Source organism: Drosophila navojoa, chromosome 5, assembly GCF_054131105.1.
Source record: "Drosophila navojoa isolate 15081-1374.11 chromosome 5, UAZ_NAV_1.0, whole genome shotgun sequence".
Taxonomy (NCBI): domain Eukaryota; kingdom Metazoa; phylum Arthropoda; class Insecta; order Diptera; family Drosophilidae; genus Drosophila; species Drosophila navojoa.
The window spans coordinates 7,008,080-7,029,706 of record NC_142893.1 but is presented as its reverse complement, the minus strand read 5'-3'; the positions used below and the strand labels follow the sequence as shown (position 1 = coordinate 7,029,706).

Here is a 21,627-nt window from a genome sequence, read left to right as displayed (position 1 = left end):
TTATTTATTTTAGTTGCATTGGGCGTTTATGTTTGATTTTATTATAATCAGCTGTTTGCAAGTACTCAATCTACATGAGTACTTTTTTTTTGTACTAAAATGCACTAAAATACCGATAAATACCAAAAACTATAACTTGGAGTTTTCCAAATGTTCACTTGCAATACATTCGAATAACGAATAAGTGGTGGGAGAATTAAATTCACTTTTTATTTAATTTAAATATATTTGACTATTTTAATATAAACTAATAAAAAAAAAAATAAACATCTTCCTACGCAATTAACAGCAATAAGGAAAGCATATTATGAGTAGCTCGACAACAGCTGTGCAAAATCACCTATCGATATAATAACCGATACAATTTAATACCAACAAATATCCAAATATCAATAACAACATGCCAGGTATATTTTGATGTGCGTCTCACGTCACAGTTCGTAAGGTAGAAGACACTTTGGCTAGAATATTTAAATTTTGATCGAGAAGTTGGCAATGTAATATATATACTACATACATTTGTAAATCAAAATTGTGCACCACAGGAAATAAATTAAACAGCATAGCAGGTCAAGGAATTAGCGGTTTGACGTTCCCAGCGAACACTGTGAACAATTGGAAGCACATCGAGCAAAGTGCAACTGCCATCAAACAACAAGGAATATGTCATCGATGTCGCCCAGTGAGGTGAGTGGCTTCCTTGCATTCGATTTGATCCCATCCCAGCTGTTGTCCAGCAATTGGCAGCTGCTCAGCGTCCAACAGCAACAATGAAAATGTAGAAAAAAGCGTGCGCAAAAACAGTTGTGCAAATGTTTGTTGTCAGCTGCTACTGCCGCTCGCAACCGCAGCCCAAGCCACTGCCGGCAGCAATTTTCAATATTGGACAGGTTCAACGTCATCTTATCGCTGCGACGACCCTTGCAGAGGCTGTGTCGACATTATCAGCAGGGTTTCACCTGCCCAAGGAGGAAGTCGCTAGCCGCTCGCATATTATATAACAAATTGAATGACGCTTCTTTGTCTGTGCATCCATCAATACTTTCTCCTCTCAATAGCCTTGCGGTTTGCCAAGGTCTCGCTCTGCTGTTTCTCTCATTAGCTGACCTGACCCCCAGCCGGCCAGGCGAAGAGTGAGCATATATGAATCGACAGCATCGGTTGTTTATGCAACCAAATTGCAATGTACATAGTTGTAACTGTAAATGCACTCCGTTTGTTTATAGCGGCGTCCGTGTGTGGCGCTTTTTGTTTACGCCGCGTAAACAAGCCTTGAAACGCCAGCGCCATCTATCGATCCTGTGCTGCGGTCTGTTCTCAGTTCATTGCTGTCTCCCTTCCACCTCCTCCGCCTCCTTTTTTCTTAATACTCAGCACTCTGCTCTGTCTGCCCTTATATCTAGCGTCTCTGCCGACAAAGTCGCTCACTCAATACGAAAAGCTCGTCGCGTACGCGCACTTCGCCCGCTTTTCGTTTTTCGGATTCGCCGTCCAATTCATTCAGTTCTCGTTGACACGCGAGTTCGCACGCGCTGATTTGCATTACACTCGATTCTGTGGCGTTCGGTTTGGTTCTGCTCCGGCAAATCGCGTATTCAAGCAAAGGTTTACACGATTTGCATGCACTGTGCGAAAATCAGCTTTTAATTATCGATTTAATTATCGGTTTTAAACGAGACGCGATGCTCAGCTAATTAATCGGCTAGTCCGTTAATTGCCTTGGCACGCGCCAAGACTTTGTTCTTTTCTTTTGTGTAACATATTTAAAGAGATTCCTTTTTTTTTCATCTTGGCCACACGCATATCGGTTCACACATATTTTTGTTTGCTAAAATCTGCTTAGTTTCTTGGCACGCTTTCAAAATACAAAGTTAACAAAATGCACAAGAATTTTTCGGTTGATTTCCACACTTCCACTTTCAAGCGTATATGTATGTATATGTACATATAAATTAATATAAATTTTATAGCTGACCAAAAGCAGTTTTATATAGATACATATGTATCTACTTGATTATGTGCATATATGTATATATTTAGTAGATGTGTATAGGTCCATGAGAACCAGTTTGTTCATATTTGATATGCAAGCTCTGTCACTGCTATATAGGCTGTGCTCAGCATTGATTCCATGTCGCGAGAACTTTTAGCGAACAGGTTCCAAAGTACTCCAAAGGCTGCGTATTCAAATTTGGTTTGCTATTTGTTATTTTTGGTCGATCTGCGGCTGATCCAATATGCAATACGCAGATAGAACACAAAGACTTTCCATATTATACAAAAACAAAAAAAAATTAAATAAAGCACTGTACTTCCTTATAGGCAAGCTGAAACAAAGCCGCGATTAATCATTGTGCCCAATGAAAAAGTCATTCAATGATTATTTCTTGAACTTACATATGCCTTTATAAATATATATGTATATATTTATAATTATAAGCGACACACACCTGATTCGATTAAAGAGATAAGCCTATTTATTTGTATTTAATTTATTTCGCCTGCGCAATTTAATTAACGTTAAGCAAACACTTTAATCCGCTTATCTTTTGTCACATGCAAATAGTGAATATCCAGAGCTGTGGCTTATATCGCCGCTCCACTGTACCACTTGCAGTACTGTACTCCTCAGGCGCCATTTATCAAGTGACCGCAAATGAATTGTCATCAATTAAAGCGCATTGTTCGCCAATTGCAGTGATTTTCGCAACGGGCCGTGATATCAATTATCATTTATAGCATTAAAACTCAATTGAATTGCCTGTCGCCAGTCACACTTTGCGCTGATTACGATGCCTCCTCGTGGCTGTTATTATTGCCACGATCCCAGAAGTAGACTTACATGATTTGCAATTGAGAGCTCAGCTGATTTCCTCATGCACTTTAGAGGCTGTCAACTCAGCTCCTAAAGATTTACATACTGAAATAATTAGTGTCATTGTAATGCCGAATGCTAGTTTACAATGAGGCTTAGCGCAGCCAGACTTTGGGATTTTTCAGTTGGGTTTCAGTTTACATTATTAACATTAAACCAGATTTACTTAAGATTAGAAACACGTAAAAGTCGTTACTTTGCCAAAATATCCCCATTTACAGAAAACCTAAATTAAAGCAAAACAATAAATATTACATATTTTATATTCAAACTTCACTATATAAGAAATTCATATTCATAATCAATTAAACAAATCCTGGAATCCTGATAAACTTAATGACAATTTGAAACTTTAGGAAAAAACCATTCCAAGTGGAACTTCTTGTTTACATCTAGAGATCAATTTACAATGAAGTCTATCATGTCTCATTTAACAAGTTTTGAATCAACTTTTGACGTTGCCAGTTCGCTAAAAGACCAAGTCAAATTAAAGCAGAGCTCACTATGAAACTTTCCGAATATGCAATATGAAGTCCATTCATCATCAACTTACAGCAAAGTCTATCGCAGCTAGCTGAACAGCTGTTGTTTTAGACTCTCATGTATATATACTGTAGATCCATAGCTGTAATATCATCTGTTTAGCCATTATGGTTATTGCCTTTTCACATGCACACTTCACGTGTTGTCGCTGAGGACACGTTTCCACGCGACTCATGATTAGTTTTCGATTACATTTAAAAGGTTTGAGCACATGAACATGTGGAATCAATGGGGGCAAGCAAGATGAGCTGTCTCAGCTGTTAATCATACGGCACGTACGTGATGTACGCCTTTCCCTCATTACAAAACTGGCTCGCTCTCCCTCTCTCATTGGCTCTGGCATCAGGTTTTCTTTTTTTGGTTGCTTAGGTTATTTATACCCTGCAACAGTCAACGAACAAGAACAATGCAAAATATTAACTAGCAAAACTCTGACGTCACAAACAAGTGACGTAGCAGAAGCTGTATATATATAGCAATCTCTCTCTCTCTCTCTCTCTCTCTTTACAGCTATATTAAGTACGTACTTTATTCTTATCGATTGGGAGAAGAGCAAAGCTTTTGGCGAAGGTCGAAATTGTTGATTTAGCAATTGCAAGTTTAAGGTTATGTTGCACGCTCTTCCGCCTGTCGCATTCGGTCCGCACACGCCCCACCGCCCTGCCTTCCTCCTACCGTAGCTGCCACGCCCAGCTAGCTGCTATTTTTGCACATTCTGTTGTCGCTTGTAATGCGCTTAAGAGCGTCGTCTCTTGCAGTCAGGAAATCGTTTTATATGGCTTTTGGCGCATGCGAACGTTGCATAATGTGGGGCGTGATTCAGTGGCGAAGGTCGCCCTGGGGGCCCCAAAAATATCGCCAGACTGCTGGGCCAACGGTGCTTAATTGGCCAAGCAAACAGAAAACAGAAAACAGCTAAGAGCAAAGAGCATTCGAAACGTCTGTTAGGCCAACATGACTCACAAAACTGTCACGCTCTCGCTCTCACTGTCTCTTCCTCTTTCTCTTTCCCTCTTTATCTATTATGATCCGCTTGGCCTTCACAGCAGCAGCAGCAGCAGCCGTCGCAAATGCTGCCAGCTCATATCATGGGCCACCGTCCATTGGCCATTCAACGCCCACTTGGTATTTATGTCGCATCTTTATCAGCTGCTTTTATCAAGTTTATCAGCCTTTCGCTGCTGCTGCTTCTTTACAATCTTTATAGACATTTCTGTTATTGTTTACCCGAAAATTCGGACGAAAATCGCTGACAAAGAAACTGCGTGTTGTTTACCTCTGACTCTGTTTACTCATCTATGCTTAATGCGTTTAACCAAAATCTCGCAATGTTTTCCCCAGTTTTTTCCGTTCTCAGAGCTCTTTTATCAAAAATTGTTTTTTAATGAGTGCGCAAAAAGAGATCCGAAAAGAATTACGAAAAGAAAGTGTAGTCTAGTCAAATGCCAGAAAGCAGTGAGCGAAATCTGAAAGTTAGAAGAGGCAAGCATTAGGTAAAAACTGAAATAAAGCTAAGAATTACTGAAACTTTCATCTAGATTTCATAGAGATTTCGTTATTTGCTTACTGAAATAAATACTTCCTACTTGCCTATTATTTATATTACTTTTTTAGGTCAAGTCGGTAGTCGCTACTTTCCTAAACAGATTTCCTATGAATTCGATAATCGATAGTTCCCCTAATATCAGTTTAGACTCTATTTATAGATCATCGTTACAAAGTCTACTGTCTTTCTGCTTCATCTTCTAACTAGAAAGAGATATGAATCCATTTACAGATCAACTCCATGGTCGGGTATATGCCTAGGTTCTTCATTCTATTTACAGCCCGATTCGATAGTCAATAAACATAAAAGAAAACAATTTGATTTTTGAATATTTTTCCTAGCAGGAGGCCATTGCCTTTAGGCGCTTGACAACCAGACAGCCAGCTGAGCAGCTAGATGAAAATTAGAATAGAGATGTACATATAGAATATAGATGTATATACATACATATATATGTATATTTAGTGCGGCAATAAACAATTCTTGACACACATCGTCAATTGAGGAGCGTATATACTACAAAGTACAGTGAAGCTAGCAATGGGAATGAAACCGAAAAATTAGTTAGACTTTGTCTAGTACAGGCCTGCATAGCCTGTAGTTTGAGTAGGGCTGAGTTATTGTTAAATAATATATATATATTATATAGGTAATTAGTTAAACCTTCATGTTTAGCTATCGCTTAATAGATTGCAGTTGCATTGAATTTTCGTATTACGTATACTTTAATGAGTTGCGCTAAATAGTTTATTAACGAGCTGGACGCATATACCCGCACTTTCCTATTACATAAGCCATTATAGAGAGAGAGAGAGTGCGGGAGAGAGAGAGAGAGAGAGAGAGAGGACGGGTGTGCGAGTGAGTGAGCTCATGCATTTGATTGATTTGATGATTCTCGCACGTTTGCAATTCGTATTGCAGTTTCAAAACATTTTGCAATTTCATCGAACTGCAATAAATTGGCAATTGACGTCGCTGACTGAAGTTCATTTTGTTGGCCAACAAACTTTGGCTGTGGCTGTGGCTGTGGCTGCGTTTTGGCCTTCATTTTTGTGGTATTGCCAAATATTATTATTATTTTTTCTTCTTCTGTTATTTGCTGCTTTATGGCTAGGCTATAAATCGCACATATTCACACATATATTGTCTATATTTATATGGTATATAGTTTGTATATATTCGTGTACTCAGCAATCTTATCAGCTGTTTATCAGGCAGCCTGAGCGTGCCAATTGGCGCTCTGCGCGAATCGAAACGCGGAGCGTGAAGGGCAACCCAGAAAGCCGAGCTCTGCTTGCATTTACAGCGTCTCAGCTCGCTCGCTCCCAGATGCTGCACAAGTAAATCTTGAGAATTGTACACCTATTCAGAGGTGTATATACGAAGAGACATATCTCTAAACGAGTTTTCAGTCCGTCCGTCTGTGGTCGCCCATAAAGTGCCCGCGCTGATAGTGCATAAAAAAATAAATAAATAAAAAAAGATAAAGCTATAAATTGGTAAAACTTGAATAGTCTGTTGCAGCGACTAGGGAATGCCCTTAGATGCTAGACTTTGCTGCGGGAATGCCCCTTATAAAAGCCAGAGCAGCTCCAATTAATTTTTACTTTGGTTTGCATAAAATTTTAATATATTTTAGAAGCATTTTTTATTTAATTTTATAATTTTAATTATATATAAAATATATAAATATATGTATATTTTTTTGGGAATTGTAGTAAATATAATAAATAATTTTTAGCCCGAAAATATTTTTTTATAAATTTTTATTAAATTTTGCTGAGCCTTAAAAATATATACATAAACAATAAAAAAAAACAATTTCTATCAAACTAAATTTTTTATAAAAAAAAAACAAAAATTAAATTATATTTTAAATAAATTAACTTAAATATAAACAAAAATATTTAGTGAAAAATAATATAAATATATATAATAATAAAAATAATAATATAAATAATAATAATAATATAAATATTAAAAATAATATAAATATTGATAATAATTTAAATAATAATATAAATATTAATAATAATATAAATAATAATATAAATATTAAAAATAATATAAATATTAAAAATAATATAAAAATTAATAATAATATAAATAATACAAATACTAATAATAATAAAAACTGTAAATCATATATTTATTTGTATGATATTTAATTTTATTTAGTTTTATGATATCCTTAAGCCTGGCTTGATTAAATTAGGAAAAATATTTGCCATGTTGTGCGGGATATAAATATAGCTCAACAGCCATAACATATATGGCTGATTATGGTTCTATTTATATCTCAATTCTTGCAACATTGTCCTGCTCTGTTTTTATGGCGTCTGGCACTCCCCTGACTCAGTGTGGTTAGGGTATCAGGAACATGCACTACGTACGCATACTGAGGCGCGTTGACGTTGACGTTGACGATGACGATGACAAGCTCGGCCGGCAGAGTTGGCGCTGTCGACGTCTCGTCTCGGCCAGCTGGTTGGGGCGGGTCGTCGGGTGGGGTTGGCGCTTTGTGGGTTTGTGTTGGGGAGAATCGGGTTGGGCCGAGAGCTATCACTGTCTGAGTGTGTGTGTGTGTGTGTGTTGCTTTGCTTTTGAGTAAATTTCTCGACGCTTTTGCCACAGTCAGAGACGAAACGTTGGCGCATTTAGCTGTGGTTGTGGCCGTGTCTTTGCGAACTTGGTGCGTTTAGTGAAATTGAAATTGAAATCGTTGGCTAAAATGCGGCTCTTGCTGCTGCTCACTGAGTGTGTTTATAAATTGTGCTGGGCCCTGGGCGAACGTAACATAGTTGCCTATTGAAAAAAAAAAAAAACCGAGAAATATAAAGCAAACCGAGGCAAGAAATTCATTTTTGGTTGAGATTTCAGTCTAAAACACAGCAACATTTCGTGCGGTTCAACGAAATAGTTAAATATATTCGTTTTAAATATATCAGAAAATATAAAGCTGCAAAGCTCGGAAAGTGTTTTTTCCTGTAATAATCGAGTGTGATCGATCCGTCGAGTTGCGCGTCCATCGAAATGCTAAAGCTATTCAAAAAATCCAAAGACAAAATTCCCAAATCGGAGATCATCAACGAGCCGAAGGAGCCCCAAAAGCCGGCCGTCTCCAAATGCGGCAAGCCCCTGCTGCTGGACAACTCGCGCTGGGAGGCAAGTAGAACAAATAGAGGCTAGACCAAAGCCAGTCGAACTTTGTGCACTGACTCGGCCTTGAGGCGCTGCGGACTTATCGGGCATATAGCGCCGTATCTAAATGGAATTATGGTCTTACTATGGGATTTACACTTTCATAAGTTTTATTTTTTTTATTTTTGCTTATGACAAGTTTAGATTGAAAAGTTTTTCTCTGTGTGTGTGCCAAAAAGAAAAGAACAGCTGCGTATAATCAAGGGTATTTCTGCATTAGATTTTATACATACGTATATATCTATTTATATGCACAGTTACTTGTTCAGTTTTATAGTGCATTAGCCAGACCAATTGGCCAAATTGCGTCATTAGAGTTTTTCCTGGAACACGGGCAAAGAGTCATCGCCTCTATAGTTAAATTCGCATAGGGTAAGCCCAGCTAACTGAGTCAGTTTGCAGCATTTGTCCAAGCATTTAAAATTTACCTTAGTCTTCCTTTTGTTCCATTACATAGAACAGCTGTACTCAAGTTGCTTATATCTTATCGAGCGAAAGCTTGGAGATATTTATATAAATATTTATGACTGATTATTGTGCAAACAAAATTAGAAAATTAATTTTTGTCGTATCGCAAAACAACAAAACAATCGACAGTTTTAAGTCAGCTAAAAATCATTGCACAAGCCATTTTGTTTTTATCTTATCTAAATAGCTATCTATATATACACACACACTCATATATATGTACACATAAGTCAGGTAGATTGAATATTTGTAAGCCCAAAGGAAATGTTTAAGCGATAAGGTCTGCATTCCTATATATATGTACATAATATATGTCATATATAAAGGTTAACAGAACACGCGATATATGTAGACAGCATTAAAGGGTATAAATGGGTAGAGAGAAAGAGAGAGCGAGCGAGATAGGGAGAGGGCAACTTAAGCTTTAAATTAATTTCCCTTTTGGTCTTTTGCTCTTTACAGCGTCGTTTGCATAAAGAACTGATGTCCCTGATCAAGGAGCCGCCGCCAGGTGTGACTGTTGACACCGAAAGCGTACAGCAAAATTTATCAGAGTAAGTCACACACACACGCACACACGCGCACACTCAGCAAATCTCCGAATTCCGCAACTAGGCCAAGTTCAGTTAGCCAGCAATAAGCAACGAGCATAAACTGGTTAATTAAATTTGGCAATTTAGCGCGTTTTTAACAATGAGCTCAATTGTATTTCATAAATATCACTGCTGACTTTTTACGAGCTATACTCACTAATATAATGCTGTTATTGTTTTAATTATAGATGGAAAATAAATATTAAGGGCTTCGAGGGCACGCTTTACGAGGGCGAGGACTTTCAGCTGCTGTTTAAATTCAATAATAAATATCCCTTTGACTCGCCTGAGGTAAGTTGTATATGTATATATGTAAGTAATATATGTATGCTAATCTATGATCTGTGCGCTCACACAGGTAACATTCATTGGTAGCAATATACCTGTGCATCCGCACGTCTACAGCAATGGTCATATCTGTCTGTCCATCTTGACCGAGGACTGGTCGCCGGCATTGTCGGTGCAATCGGTGTGCCTTAGCATAGCCTCCATGTTGAGCAGCTGCCGCGAGAAGAAGCGGCCGCCGGACAATACGCTCTACGTGAAGACATGCAACAAGAATCCCAAAAAGACTAAATGGTGGTATCACGGTGCGTATGCGTGCTCATTTGGATACATTGTATTTAGCGCAGCTGACTAAATAATCTCTCTCTCTCTCTCTATTTACTTGCAGATGATTCTGTTTAGTTAGCGTTGCGATTTATGACTACTGCCTGCTGCTTGCATTGCGCATACACTACAACAAAAACAAACGCGAAATGCAAAATCCAAACTCAACAACAACAACAACAACAATACGATACAATACACATCACAAATATGAGCAGAGCTAAGTAAGAAACCAATTTGTTGCCAGCCTGCCTGCTCTAGGACATTGCTAACAACTTGTTTTGGAACAAGAAGAACAACAAGAAGCAACAACAACAATAGCAATAGCCATAACAATAACAACAATCAATAATTAGTCAACTAAAATCAATAATAGTTTAGCAACAATCAAGAACCATTTGGAACTGCACTTTCTTTAAGGCCTAGGCACGTTAGGTGTAAATTAGCTGTGACATATTATTATAACACATTGTTAAATGCGAAAAAAAAAACATCGTTTACATACAAACATTCATATACATCCAAAACCAAGCAGTGCACTTTGAGAGCAAAACAAAATGAGCCCAAAGAGATGTCGCTGGGCAGCAATGAATTAGTGAAATATGTATGCAATAGTATATATATATCTATATATTACGACAAAAAGAAAAATACCTTACAGCAAACAATCAAGAGACACCGACGCGAGCAAGAATTATTACTGAATGTATAATATATATATATATACGTATATTTAAATCATCTATATATATATATTATATATATTTATAACATGAAAACAACTGTATAAAATTAAAACAAACAAAAATAATGCTATATATAATTATATGTTAACATTTTAAATTAGAACGTAAGGCGCAAAATTAACGTCTAAATTAAATTAATTGTTATGGAACCCTTATAAACTAAGCCTATTCTGTAAAATTAATCGTACGCCCGCCTCATGCCCATCATCGCATCTTCCGCACAGGCTGTGACAGCTGCTGCCCACATTCCAAGTCAAGCCCAAGCAGCTGCTCGGACTGAGCAGGCCAACCCCATTTAATCTATAACTCTTATTTATGTATATGTATACTATGATTTTGTATTTGTATTTCCAAATGTTGTCGACAAAAAAAAAAAAAAAGAAAAATCATGTGAAATGTAATAATTCATCCAATATTATTTTGTCATTGTCATTGTAATGTTTAACCATGTATCATCGCATCGCATCATAATAATAATTCCTAAACAATCTACATATATATTTTTGGCAAAGATGTTAACCCAAATGTGGCCAAAATCTCTCATGTGGCACGTTCGCAAACATATTTACCTCTTGCTGTGCAACTAGAATATGTAAATGTGGCGAGCAACTCGCTCACACATACATGATAATTTTATGTGTAAAAACTATGTATAAATTCTATTATATAAACTTATATTATGTAAAACGCGTGTCAGTGTATGTCTATGACTATACCTAGCATATGTATGTATCTACGCCTATAAAAGAATTACTGTTAAAACAAGTATTTAATTATAAACCCAAGTCTGTAATCACGTAATGTTGTTTTGATCGGGTTCGATGGCCTTCCCTAGTTGCAAGCATTTGAATGTAATAAGTGTTGGCGGTTTGTTGAACAGCTTAGCCAGTGTTGGGCTCATCTCCAATTCCAATGAATGTTATACTCATTATGGCACTATAAGGTACTGTAAAAATAGGAAAAGATGATGGAGCCTTGACTAGTTTCACATTATGTAGATAATTTATCAAATTAATTTGTAAACTTTGAAAAACACTTATTTGATTATTTCCATTTCTTTAAAGAAATTGGGTTATTTTCGTTTAAATATAATAGTATATGTAAAAAAAAAAAAAGAAGTATAAAACTAAACAAATTATGGAACAAATTGCAAGTTATTTTCGCTTTGTAATCATAATTAATAAATAGCTAATTTATTTATTTTATAAAATTATTTTATACGTTTTATTTTTAGTTCTATAAAAATTAGGCTTTTTGTGTAGCAAGCTTTGGCACTCTGTTGGCGAAAAAACCTAATAAATATCACGTATTTATTAACAATACTTCATATGCCAACAAACAGAAATATGTTAACTACTAATGTTAACTAACATTAATATTAATATCTTAGAAACATTAATTAATGATGTTAATGGTATATGTTAACGTACATTATTATGTTAACAAACTGCTAACATGGCCAACATTATTATGTTAACTTAAAGTTAACTTACATTACTATATCCATCTACTGTTAACTAACAGGGCTGCCCTCTAGAGTATGCAGTGGAAATGCACTTTTCGATATCTCATCACAAAAGTATGCAACAGTTTTATGGCAAATTTCTGTAGCTACTCCCGCTGCCCTCGGGAATATGCAAGAAAAACACATTTTTGACATTACAGCACAAAAGTATGCAACAGTTTTATGGCAATTTTCTGTAGCTACTCCCGCTGCCCTTAGATATATGCAAGAAAAACACATTTTTGACATTCCAGCATAAAATTATGCAACATATTTAATTATCATTCGGTTGGTTGTGAGCTTTGCTAATTTTCATTGCATTTAGCAAAGTTCACAACCAACAAATAAAAATGTTGCATAGATTTGTGCTGTAATGTCAAAAATGTGTTTTTCTTGCATATTTCCGAGGGCAGCGGGAGTAGCTACAGAAATTTGCTATAAAACTGTTGCATACTTTTGTGCTGTAATGTCAAAAATGTGTTTTTCTTGCATATTCCCGAGGGCAGCGGGAGTAACTACAGAAATTTGCTATAAAACTGTTGCATACTTTTGTGCTGTAATGTCAAAAATGTGTTTTTCTTGCATATTCCCGAGGGCAGCGGGAGTAACTACAGAAATTTGCCATAAAACTGTTGCATACTTTTGTGCTGTAATGTCAAAAATGTGTTTTTCTTGCATATTCCCGAGGGCAGCGGGAGTAGCTACAGAAATTTGCCATAAAACTGTTGCATACTTATGTGCTGTAATGTCAAAAATGTGTTTTTCTTGCATATTCCCGAGGGCAGCGGGAGTAACTACAGAAATTTGATATAAAACTGTTGCATACTTCTGTGCTGTAATGTCAAAAATGTGTTTTTCTTGCATATTCCCGAGGGCAGCGGGAGTAACTACAGAAATTTGCTATAAAACTGTTGCATACTTTTGTGCTGTAATGTCAAAAATGTGTTTTTCTTGCATATTCCCAAGGGCAGCGGGAGTAACTACAGAAATTTGCCATAAAACTGTTGCATACTTTTGTGCTGTAATGTCAAAAATGTGTTTTTCTTGCATATTGCCGAGGGCAGCGGGAGTAACTGCAGAAATTTGCCATAAAACTGTTGCATACTTTTGTGATGAGATATCGAAAAGTGCATTTCCACTGCATACTCTAGAGGGCAGCACTGTTAGTTAACAGTGGATGGATATAGTAATGTAAGTTAACTTTAAGTTAACATAATAATGTTGGCCATGTTAGCAGTTTGTTAACATAATAATGTACGTTAACATATACCATTAACATCATTAATTAATGTTTCTAAGATATTAATATTAATGTTAGTTAACATTAGTAGTTAACATATTTCTGTTTGTTGGCATATGAAGTATTGTTAATAAATACGTGATATTTATTAGCAGTTTTTCCGCCAGACACAAAATCAAAAAACTGGATTGGATGTTGAGACCCTCCAGCAAGTTGTCGCTATGGAGCAAAATTAAAATTTATAATGCCATCGTGGTCCCAACGCTTACTTACGCTATCCCTATATGGGGTACCGCAGCGAGGACACACATAAAAAAAGTGCCAGCCCTGCAAAACAAGGCGTTACGGCGACTCACAGGTGCCAGCTGGTACGTTCGCAATTCTGTACTGCACAGCGATCTAAAAATGCCAACAATCGCTGAGCTGATTGGACGTCACTCTTCGAGGTACGCGGACAGGCTCTCGGCGCACCCTAATCCACTGGCTGCTGACCTGGTAGACAACAACAACAGGCGACGACTTATAAGGCTTCACCCATTAGACAACAGATAATGAACATTGTAAATATTTATAAATAGTAAATAATGTAAATAGTGTAAATACTGGCTTCTAGCTCATAATTTAGGTTAAGGTTTAACGATGACTGCGCTATAGAGTCGTAGACAGAATAAATGAATTCAAAAACAAACAAAAAAAACAACAACAAAAATATTTACCGCCAATGGAATGTAAATTCAAATTCGATAAAATTACTGGCGATATCGGCTTCTTTCTCGGAAGTTACTCATTTGGCACTGTTAGTGGAAGTTGCCGCCAAACGGAAGTCAAATCACGTTTAGCTGAGACAAAATCCTTCTTTTTTTGCACTGACTAAATGACTTAAATTTTTTTATTTATCGTAACTTGGTAAAAATTGTGACTAGGTAAAGTAGGCCAGTTGTTTACTTACGTTCGGCGAAAATGTGAGAAAGCACAGTTAAATTTATTTGTTCAGTGTAGTTGGATCTCGACAATATTTATTATTTCTATTTTTCGTTTCGCTTTGTTTTCGTTTGTCTATTTTTGTTCAAATTAAAGTAATGGGAAATTTCGCTTGGGATAAAGAACTGGCCAAAAAGCTAATGGCCGAATTTACTGGAGTGGCAATTGTTGTGACACTTGGCTGCTGCATGTCAACTAGATCATTTGGAAGAGGCTATGGAGAAAGCATAATGAATCCCTTGGTCTGGGGCCTGGCCTATTTGACGGCTACACAGATTTTTGCCATACTGAGCGGCGCACATCTGAATCCCGCTGTCAGCGGTGCTGCAACAATTGTTGGCATTATGGAGTGGCGATTGATGCTTTGCTATATGCTCGCCCAGCTCTTGGGCGCCTTGGCTGGCATTGCACTGACCTACGCCGCCGTCGATGAGACCAGAAACAACATATGTCTACCGCCCACGCTCTCCCATGTAACAGTTATGGCCATCGAACTGCTAGCCACATTCTTTCTGCTATTAGCCTATTGTGCTGCTTGGGATACTCGCAGCGAGGGAAAATACGAAACTTTACCGCTTCGCGTCGGATTCGTATACGCAGCACTATCGTTCGCCATTGTTCGTATTCCCATCTTGCCTTGACATATAATCTACATACATATATAATTTCTTTAAATATTCATAGTACCCGGGTACCGGAGCTCATTTCAATTTCTTCCGTACTTTCGCGGCCGCAGTTGTCAACAACACTTGGGTCATTCTGTGGCCGTATCTCGCTGCCCATGCGGCTGCCACTGCTGCGGCCGCATTTCTCTGGCGCTTCCTATTCCAAGAAGAGGAGCCTGAACCGATGGAAACTTAAGTAGTCGCCAAACAGAGCAAATTTATATGTAATTATTATAATGTATATGTAGTTTTGTTTTCCACAAATAGTTGAATGTGTTTCTAGTTTTTAGTATCATTTCTATTTCTTTTATTTTGACTTATTTTTTGCTACATGCATAATTGATCATATTTGCAAATCTTTGGTAATTGGACAGTGCTTCCAGTGACCAATACAAATTACAGATCAAAAAGTATATCGATTAATATCGATGAAAAAATTCAAATTCAAATTCAACTTAGATCAAGTAAATGTAAAGCTGAAATAAAAAATATAAATACGATGCATATTCAAAACTATGATTATTATCGATGAGCTACTAACCAGCGATAGTCGCATTGAAACGAGTTTCCAAAAGAATCTTTACTAATATTAACTTTATATATAGACGTACATATACATATATACATACATATACACACATATGTATATATATATAGTTCTGGTTATCGATGCCTTTCGCTAATTATGCATTCGCGTCTGCCGCATCTCACATCCACACGATAACCATATCAAAATTTATCGATTTGGCTGGCGTAGCTGGAGCGGCTGGAGCGGCATTGTGTCGACTCCTTTGATGCTGATCAGGTTACAGGCCGCACGTGGGCGTAATTTTCTCGCAATTAGGATGCGATTACGATAATGTGACCGGCGTCCCAGTCGAAAGGGTAATTGAAGAATGGATAGGTGATGGCGATGGTGTTGAAGTTTATGCTCCAGCTACAGCCACAGCCACCGGGACAGGCACAGCCACAGCTCCAGTTCCAGTTTCAGCTGCTGCCGTTTGGTTTCTTTGTGTCCAGACCCTTGCCGTGTCGCCACGTGCCAACAGACGCCTTCGCGCTTGCCACTGAGCTGCAGAGGAGGAGGAGGAGCAGCAGCTCAAGGCGAGATGGCGACAGAGATGGAGGATTGACAGTTTCAATTTGCAAGCTTGTTGCCTTTTGCGGAACGTCTTGGGGTGGCTGATGGATTAAGTTTAAGTCTGGGCATGCCAGCTGTTTGGCTTGTGGTTGGTTTCAAGCGCAACAAAACGGAATGAAACAGAGAGCTAGGTACAGTGGAACATTTTGAAAAAAGTCTGCAAACTGCAAGTTTTAGAGAATTACTCAAAACACTTAAAATATACAAAAGAAATACAAATAAATATTATATATAAATATATAAATATAAAATAATGCCACAAATTCAATTATATATTAATATTTTTATATTTATAACTACAATATATAAATTTAAAATATGCAAAATTAATACAAATAAATATTTTAATAATGCTACCAATTAAACTAAATATTAATATTTTAAATATTTATATATACAATATATCAATTTAAAATATGCAAAATAAATAAAAATAAATACTTAAATAGTGCTACAAATTAAATTAAACATTAATATATTTTATATTTATATCTACAATATATTTAAAAATTTCTCAAGGGGATGAATTCAATAACTACTTTAAAATTATTTCAATAAAAAAGTTATATTTTTAATTTAACATAAATTAGCTCATTTATTAAATTTATATAATTGACAAATTATTTTAGGCTCTTTTCCCACTGTGCATTTCGAACAGAATTTGTATTTGAATTTGAGAAAGTGCAAAATCCTTGGCACTTTGTAGACTGATTGACTTCTTATCCTTGAATGGATTTGAATAGAAATATTTTACATTTAAAGCCCACTCGCAGCGGGGGTTGGCCTGGTTTATGTGTGTGTGTGAGTGGGTGGTTTGGGGTAGTGTTTATATAGCACAAACAAGCGGAAGATAATCAAGATGTAAAACACAATCCGACAAGCAATGCCTCCACTCCTCCACTCTCCCCTGCTCTCTCATTCTCTCTATCTCTATCTCTCTCACTGCTGAAATTCAAAACCAAACAAAACCCGTTGCAGCATCAAAAGGCAAGCGCTCGACCAGAAGAGGGAGAGGGAGAGGGCAGTAGCAGCAGAGGTGGGGATGTTGGTGGTTAGATGTTAAGGAATAGGGCAACGAAGAAGGCGCCACCGGGACAGAGAAAAAAAAATTGTGTGTGTGTGTGTGTGTGAAACGGATTTTCACAATTTCACTTTGTACTCTGTCGAAAAAGAGAAACTGTTATTAACTTAATGAAGGAGTGTTGCGCATCCCGCAATTTTACCTGACACGTGATTCGAAGCCAACGGAAGCAGCGCAATGGAGTGGGCGAGGCGGGGCGAGGCGAGGCGAGGGAGCCGAATGTCACAGGAAAAGCCAAAGCTGTAACGGAAAAGTTAAAGGCCAAAAGGCCAAGGAAACTGCTTATTATAGATTATCGATGCCAAAGGATTTGACTCGAGAGACGAAGTTGAGAAAATATAAAAAAGGCAAAAAACTATGCATGCATACATACATATATACATATATGTATATATATGTATATGTTAATAGGAAGAAAATGGGTCAAAGGATTGATGATGTGGTATGTGATATGAAATTGGTTGGAAGATGCTATGTGGGGCATCAACTATATATCATATCATTCCATATATCATATAATACATACATACATATACTAGATATAATATATAATCAAAATAAAAAGTATAGTACATATAAATATGATTCAATTATTATACAATTTTTCTCATATATTTAGTTATTTTTATTATCATAATCATTTTATTTATTCCGTCTCACACATAGAGTATCCATAGCACGTAATGCACAGGCTAAGCATCAATCAATCTGTCAGTCAGTCTATAAATCAGTCAGTCAGTCAATCAATAAAACAGTCAACATTATTGCAGTCACTTAATTATCGAGTTTATTAATCATTCTGTCACGTCAGTCAGTGAGCTAATCAAGCAGTCAGTCATGCATTAAAACGATCGACTGATTGTCAATCAATAGAACTAACGGATAATTATTTGGAATTCGGATTTGTTGTACAAAATAAGTAAATAAATATTATTTATTGTTTTTATAGAAAATTTTAATTTTTCGTATTTAATTTTTTGTAATATATGCATATAATTAATTTCATTTTTATTATTAGAAACATTTTTTATATTTTTCTATTCTATTGTATTCTTTTGATATAGAAACTAAAATTTATTTATTTATTTATTTTTTTTTTTCATTGTTTTCTTAAACATTTCTATCATATATTTTTTTATTCTATTGTATTTTTTAATATAAAAACTAATATTTTTTTTTAATTTTTGAAGAACTGTCAGAATATTATTTATTAATAATTGTGCAATTTTTTATTTATTTTTTTTTTATTTTGAGAAATTTTTCATTACATTTTTAGTTTAATTGTAAAGCTGCTAAAAATAATAAAAAAAATATAAAATATTTTATAATTTTATTAAAAGATAGCTTAAAATTTAGACTACACTTTTGCTTTGTTATTTTAAATTTTTTAGTGCTATTGTCAGTCTAATTTATTTATTTTATTTAAGTAGAAGTAGAATTTTACAATTACCTCATGTGAATTGATTTATGTAAGTTTATTAAATTATTTATAACATAATACACATTTCATATCAAATACAATTATTAAAATTATTATTATATCCAATCGTGCTCCTCTTCTTACTAACACATCAATAGTTGTAAGAGCAGTTAACTGTTAAAGTCAGGTCAAGCTCAAATTGCTGCACTCAATTTGTACAATTTGTATTCACAGAAAATACATCAAATACAAATGTACGTCCATGCATACAGACATACATTCATACATAATATTTCTACAATTTAATATTATTAATTAGCGCTCAGCACTGAGCGACTCATTAGCCTGATGTGAGCTTAAGGCGCGCTTCATTTGCTGTTGCATATTTAACGAGTGTTAACACAAAATCTCGCGCGTTTGTTGTAATTAAACCAGCAGACAGACATGCACACACATGCACACACGCGTAAACACCTACGCAAACACACACGCACACACAGAGAGAGAGAGAGAGAGAGGCACACACGCATATATGTATATGCTATATGCGCTGGTCTTTTCAGCTGTAAATGCATCAAGTATGTTGCTTTACATGCGAGCGTGTGTGTGTGTGTGTGTGCATGTGTGCATGTGTGAATGAAGCTCATCTTGCAAAGTGGCAGGTTAAGTAAACAGTTTCATTGTGCGAATTCAATTAAAATTTATTCAAAACGTCAACGGCAGCTTCTCAAAAAAAAAAAACAAAAATCTGCGCCAGCAACAGCAACAACAATTGCGCTGTGCAACAATGTAACTGTAACAGACTACGAACATCAACAACAACAAGAGCCAGCGCAAACGTATGTTTGTATATGTGTATATGTAACTGTAACTATGCTACGGTCTGCCATTGGCAAAGGGGTGTGCCCTAGACGAGGCCACGCCCCATGCCAAACGCAAGCCGAACGCGCAATTGCCGCACTTGCGTTAGAGCGAGACAACTCTAGTTACAAGTGTGCTGCGATTGCTTTAGCTGTAGAACTGTGGCTATAGCTGTAGCTGTAGCTGTTGTTGTTTCTGTTGTTGTTGCTGTTGTTGTTTCTGTTGCTGTTGCTGTTGCTGTAGCTGGCACTTGTCGGCGCCGTTGTCGTCGCTGCCGCCGCTGCCGCTGCTGCTGCTGCCGTTGTAAGTGGTGTAAATGGCAATTTGTCTGCCGCCGTCGCCCCCGCACGGTAGCCGATAATCAACGTTGCGTTGACAGCATATGCATGCGCGCATGTATCTGTATCTGTATCTCTGTATCTCTGCCTGTCTGTGTATCTGTAGCCGTTGCCCTAGCTGCCGTAGCTGCCGTAGCTGTCGTAGCTGTATCTTTAGCTGTATATCTATTCATTCGCATTCGCGCACTTTGTGCCATATCATCGTCTGCTGCTTCGGCTGCTCCGTCATCATCATTATGATCGTCCATTTTCAAAAGTGTCTTATTTTTTCGGTTGTTTTATTTCTTTGTACCAAAATAATATGCATACATACATATAAATATACATACATGCATATCCATGTATATATACCTGCTCCATTGGGTTATTTTCAACTTCCGCTCGTCATTCCATTCAGGTATATTCAACCCATCCTCGTTCCACGGCTCCTCCGCAGCCTGTTCTCATTTCCCAGCTCTCTCCCTCCCTCTCTCTCTCTCTCTCTCTCTGTTATGATGTTAGCTGCTGTTCGCTTATAACTAATAAAATTACTCAGCAATAAATTGCCATGCAGCTGAAAGCTAACGCGGCTATTTGCTTCACTTAAGCTTGGTTAACTGGAGCAACGTTATATAGAAATAGATAATATATAATTAATATTGTTCTACAACATATATAGTGCCTATATTTAGTATAGTATTTATTTATATCAATAAATTAGTCCACATTTAGTTTGGTATAAAAATTATCACAGCATACTGTGAATGTAGTGCTGAGTAATTCTTAAAATTGAAGTAACAGGTGAACCACAAATGAGAAGTAGAAAGGTCTACAGAAATTAAGATTGTGTTCCAGGGAGTATATGCTTTAAATTTTAAATTGTGTTCCAAGGAAGTATATGCTTTAAATTTCAAGCCTCTAGCTTGGCGTTGATATGAACAGATGGACAAACAGCTAGAAGTACATTGCACAAAACCAATATACTCTTTTCACCTACATGAACGAGTATATAAACTTCGATTTCATCTAAAGTCTTTAAAATGCAAGATCTATTCAAATTTTTGAAGACATTCTTTACCTCTATAGTATATAAATAAGAAATAAAATAAAAGGAAATTTTTATAGAAACTTGAATATGGATTAAATCTGGCAGAAAAAACTTTCTTAATATTAATGGAAGTAACAATTACTTTTCTTATTTTTTATATACAGAAACAATAGTTTTTTATTATACAGGGCATATTTTAATATTCTTAATAATATATAATTTTGATTAGTATTTTATTTTTGTATATTTTATTAATAATATTATCATCATATCTACTTTGTAACTCTGCGTATTTTTATATTTTTTCTCTGTCTTTTTGTATATTAATTAATTGATTAATTAATAATATTATCATCATATCTATTTTGTATGTTTGCATATTTTTATATTTTTTCTCTGTCCAAAATGTAGTAAATATGCTTTTTCTAATGAAATGATCTTATTTTATCTTATATGTCCCTGACTCTCTCTCTCTGTCTCTCTCTCTCTCTCTCTCCGTGCTATTAATCATGTTTGTATATTTAAATATTATTATTTTATAATTTTGCATATTGTTTCTTTGTTTAAAATGCGGTAAATATACATTTTACAATGATCTTATGGTCTTATCATCTTATTTGATCTTATGTGTCTCTGCGTCTCTCTCTCTCCTTCTCTCTCTCTCTCTGTCTCTCTTTCTCTCTCTCGCTCTCTCTCTCTCTCTCCCTCTCTCTCTCTCTGTCTCTCAGCTCAGCTTAGCTCAATGCTTAGATTTAATGCCTTTTAAAGCAATCCTTGGCCAATGGCTG

The 21,627-nt window shown here is 36.2% G+C and overlaps 2 protein-coding genes and 1 long non-coding RNA gene across 4 annotated transcripts; 2 read left to right on the top strand and 1 right to left on the bottom strand.

The window, feature by feature from the left end:
* The first annotated feature begins 401 nt into the window (after positions 1–401).
* On the top strand, positions 402–10,462 carry LOC108654436 (ubiquitin-conjugating enzyme E2 W). Of its 2 annotated transcripts, none has more exons than XM_030383737.2 (5): positions 402–687; positions 9,096–9,187; positions 9,415–9,517; positions 9,585–9,816; positions 9,900–10,462. In XM_030383737.2, the coding sequence occupies exons 1-5, from the start codon at positions 664–666 to the stop codon at positions 9,911–9,913; spliced, it is 465 nt and encodes a 154-aa protein (XP_030239597.1). In that variant the 5' UTR covers positions 402–663; the 3' UTR covers positions 9,914–10,462. The 2 variants fall into 2 exon arrangements, with proteins under 2 accessions (XP_030239597.1, XP_017961241.1); XM_018105752.3 differs by lacking the exon at positions 402–687 and adding an exon at positions 7,579–8,129.
* Positions 10,463–14,267: 3,805 nt separating this feature from the next.
* On the top strand, positions 14,268–15,266 carry LOC108654437 (lens fiber major intrinsic protein). The gene is made up of 2 exons (XM_018105753.3): positions 14,268–14,923; positions 14,991–15,266. Exons 1-2 carry the CDS (start codon positions 14,405–14,407, stop codon positions 15,165–15,167), a joined length of 696 nt encoding a protein of 231 aa, XP_017961242.1. The 5' UTR covers positions 14,268–14,404; the 3' UTR covers positions 15,168–15,266.
* Positions 15,267–16,757: 1,491 nt separating this feature from the next.
* LOC149090988 (uncharacterized) lies at positions 16,758–20,276 on the bottom strand. Its single transcript, XR_016197114.1, has 3 exons — positions 20,164–20,276; positions 17,336–17,433; positions 16,758–17,272 (listed from the first exon to the last, which is right to left on the bottom strand). It is a non-coding gene; the product is annotated as an uncharacterized LOC149090988 (long non-coding RNA).
* Between the last annotated feature and the right edge of the window lie 1,351 nt (positions 20,277–21,627).

Excerpts from the sequence above, each read along its gene's own strand:
- LOC108654436 (XM_018105752.3), top strand. The coding sequence starts at position 7,998 with ATGCTAAAGCTATTCAAAAAATCCAAAGACAAAATTCCCAAATCGGAG. Across the intron at positions 9,188-9,414 it reads GTACAGCAAAATTTATCAGA|ATGGAAAATAAATATTAAGG; the intron begins GTAAGTCACACA and ends TTTTAATTATAG. Across the intron at positions 9,518-9,584 it reads ATCCCTTTGACTCGCCTGAG|GTAACATTCATTGGTAGCAA; the intron begins GTAAGTTGTATA and ends GCGCTCACACAG.
- LOC108654437 (XM_018105753.3), top strand. The coding sequence starts at position 14,405 with ATGGGAAATTTCGCTTGGGATAAAGAACTGGCCAAAAAGCTAATGGCC. Across the intron at positions 14,924-14,990 it reads CAGCACTATCGTTCGCCATT|TACCCGGGTACCGGAGCTCA; the intron begins GTTCGTATTCCC and ends AAATATTCATAG.